This window comes from Arachis duranensis, chromosome 6 (assembly GCF_000817695.3).
Source record: "Arachis duranensis cultivar V14167 chromosome 6, aradu.V14167.gnm2.J7QH, whole genome shotgun sequence".
Lineage (NCBI taxonomy): Eukaryota > Viridiplantae > Streptophyta > Magnoliopsida > Fabales > Fabaceae > Arachis > Arachis duranensis.
In genome coordinates, this window is record NC_029777.3 from 106,249,721 (window position 1) to 106,252,726 (window position 3,006).

General features: G+C 33.9%; 1 protein-coding gene across 1 annotated transcript; it reads left to right on the top strand.

The window, feature by feature from the left end:
* The first annotated feature begins 555 nt into the window (after positions 1-555).
* LOC110273072 (uncharacterized) lies at positions 556-1,413 on the top strand. Its single transcript, XM_021125937.1, has one exon. It carries the CDS (start codon positions 556-558, stop codon positions 1,411-1,413), a length of 858 nt encoding a protein of 285 aa, XP_020981596.1.
* The last annotated feature ends 1,593 nt before the right edge of the window (positions 1,414-3,006 follow it).

A 3,006-nucleotide genomic window follows, 5' to 3' on the forward strand; every position in this document is an offset into this window, starting at 1 on the left:
GTTTGAGTTTTATTTTGGGTTGTATACATATATAATTATATACTCTGGCCGGCCTTAGCTTTGCAGGTCGAGTCTGGAGCTTGCTATCTGAGTTTTGGAACTCTGATATGTATATATGCTTTCAGCTTCCTTTTGATATTGTCTATCCGTTTTTTGAATATCCATGCGAGTGTCACACGATTTTCTGTTTATCGTTCTTGTTTAGCTTATTCTTCAAGGCTCTTAGATATAATTTCTTTCAACTATATTTATATGTCTTTTCTTTTAGAGGTCGTAATACCTCGCCACCTCTGCTTTACGACTTAAGCGTAAGGCTCTGTGTGGTAGGGTGTTACATTATGGTATCAGAGCAGTTCGTTCCTATAGAGCCTGAGGGATGGACTTATTATGCTTCTGGGCATACTCTGGGTGTGTGTGTGTGTGTGCTATTAGGATATCTGATTGATATATGTGGCATAAATGTTCATGAGCATGTATTTGGAACTTGAAGCATTAAACTTGTGATATTGAGACTGATCAACTTAATATCACTTGTTTGGTGTGAACAGGGACCAAATGTCATCTCGTGGATCCGAACGAGGTATACGGAGAGGAAATCCCGTGGTTGAACCAAAGCAAGGACGTCGAGGTGGAAACTCTAGTGCTAGTACGAGTAACGTAAGTCGATACTATATGTCAATGACCCTTACTGATTTCCTCAAGAATGGTCCACCTCGGTTTAACGTAAACGCCAATGCCTTGGAGGCTGATCAGTGGTTTCGAGAAGTAGAGAGGTTTTTGTACACTCAGCACATTCCTGAAGTACAGTCAGTAGAGATAGTGACTCATATGTTGGAAGGAGATGCTCAGAATTGGTGGCAAGAATTGTGTCATACCTTGCAGGTGGAGTTAACGGATGTCCCTTGGAAAAAATTCAAGACAGAGTTTTATGGGAGATATTTCTTGCATGCATTTCGCATTGCAAAAGAATTGGAGTTAATGCAGTTGAGGCAAAAGGATATATCTGTTGCTGACTATACCCGTGAATTCGACAACCTGTGCTGTTTCTCAAAAACTTGTCAAGGAAATCCAGCCGATTATGAGGAATGGAAGTGTGCTCAGTATGAGAAAGGACTAAGAAGAGATATCTTTAATTACGTGTATCCACAAAAGCTAACAAATTTCACTGAGTTGGTTAAGAAGAGCCAGCTCGCAGAGGATTGCTCCATGAAGTGGACACTGCTACAGGAAGCCTTTGGTGAGACCACTCCAGAGGAGCCGCGCAGGTACGGACTGGGAATGTATTTTCGATGTGGAGCACCGGGACATATGTCTAGGGATTGTTCGCGTGGGAGAGCCGCAGATGCGGGTTGGCCACGACAGGATCGAGGTAAGTATGATACCGAATGCGTAGAATGGATTTGTTCTGTGTAGAGCTAGGACCCCGCTTTGATTTAGGTTGCATAATCGAATTGGGAAGTTAGGACTGGAAAGACTGGACATAATTTTGAACTTGGATACGGACTAGGAGTTTAGGCCGATAAAAATATCTGTTTGATAACCGGTTAGGTGCCGAAAGAAAGAGTAAGTTATGATAAATTCAGTGTCAGAGGCTGAACCAGTTTCGATTGTATTACGTAAGGTGACACCAATAGAATTGGCAGAACTTAAGAGCTAGATGAAGTGAGTATTAGAAGTGATAAACTCGTTATTCTATTACCAACATGCCTTATAACCTTTCTGCATCGAGTTTAACTTGTACCTTCTATTTTGTGTAGACTTTTAAGCCATAAGAATATTTTGGATTTACAAACAAAGCATGTCAAATTTTTCTGTTTTTCTTTGACATGTTTAAGAAGGGAAGTTACGTTAGTATGAATCTTTTCCATTTTATATCAATTTTCGAAGGCGAAAATTTTTGTAAGGTGAATAGAATGTAGCGACTCTCAATTTTAAAAATATAAATATAAATAAGTTAATTCTTTGAGAGCCAAAATGGGTATATACTTTTATTATTAACACTGTATATAATTTCCGTAAGTATTAAATTGCATTATAAGTTTATATATACTATATTCTTTGCATTACTATTATTAAAACTATTATTACGTTTGCTATTATTATTATTACATGAACATCATTACTATTTCTAGTATTATTATTATTATTAATTATAAAGCAAAGAAACAAAAGGCGGTGTTGATTATGCATTACGATTGTATATATATGTAGGTGCCTTCTGTGGTACCTATTATTTTATTGTACCTATGGTGACTACAAAGATGTTTATCAATTAATTGTGGACATCTGGTAACTGTTTTTTTTTTTAAAACGTATCACTAAAAGTGTTGCTTAAAGAGAAAGTGTTACCCTTAATCGTTAACTTGGCTCTGATACCAAATTTTTAATTTCGATTTTTCTTTTAGTTTCTTTTTCGAAATTTCTATTAGCTCTTCATATTTTTCTTTGAATAAGTTTATAATTTGTATAGGTGCTTTATAAAAAGTATTGACCATTTCTACCAGTTTTGATTTATAACTTTTAAGGTTTTAGTTTATAATATTCTTTTTTGTATGGATTATTGTATATAAAATCTTTTATCTATTTGTCTTTTTCTTTAATATAACTTTTCAAATCTTCAATAACTTCTTTTATTTCTACACTTTCTCCTGTTTCTAAATATCTGTTTAATTTTTCAATTTCATTCTCTATTTTTTCTTTTAACAGCTTTAATTCTTTTAGGTCATAATATGGTTTTCCAGGTATTTATAACTTTTTTAAGTTTAATTCCAACTTGTTTATATTTATTCTTATTTCTATCCTTTTTATTATAAGATCATTAATTTTAATCTGAAGATTGTTTAATTCCCTTTTATACTCCTTTATTTTACCTTTTAATTTTCTCGTCCTATTTCTTTTAATTTTATTTTATGGTTTTTTAATCTTTTTATGCTTCATTATTTATTTTAAAATTTCTGCAAACTCTATCATTGATTCATCACTATTTTCTAGAGATTCTATTAATTT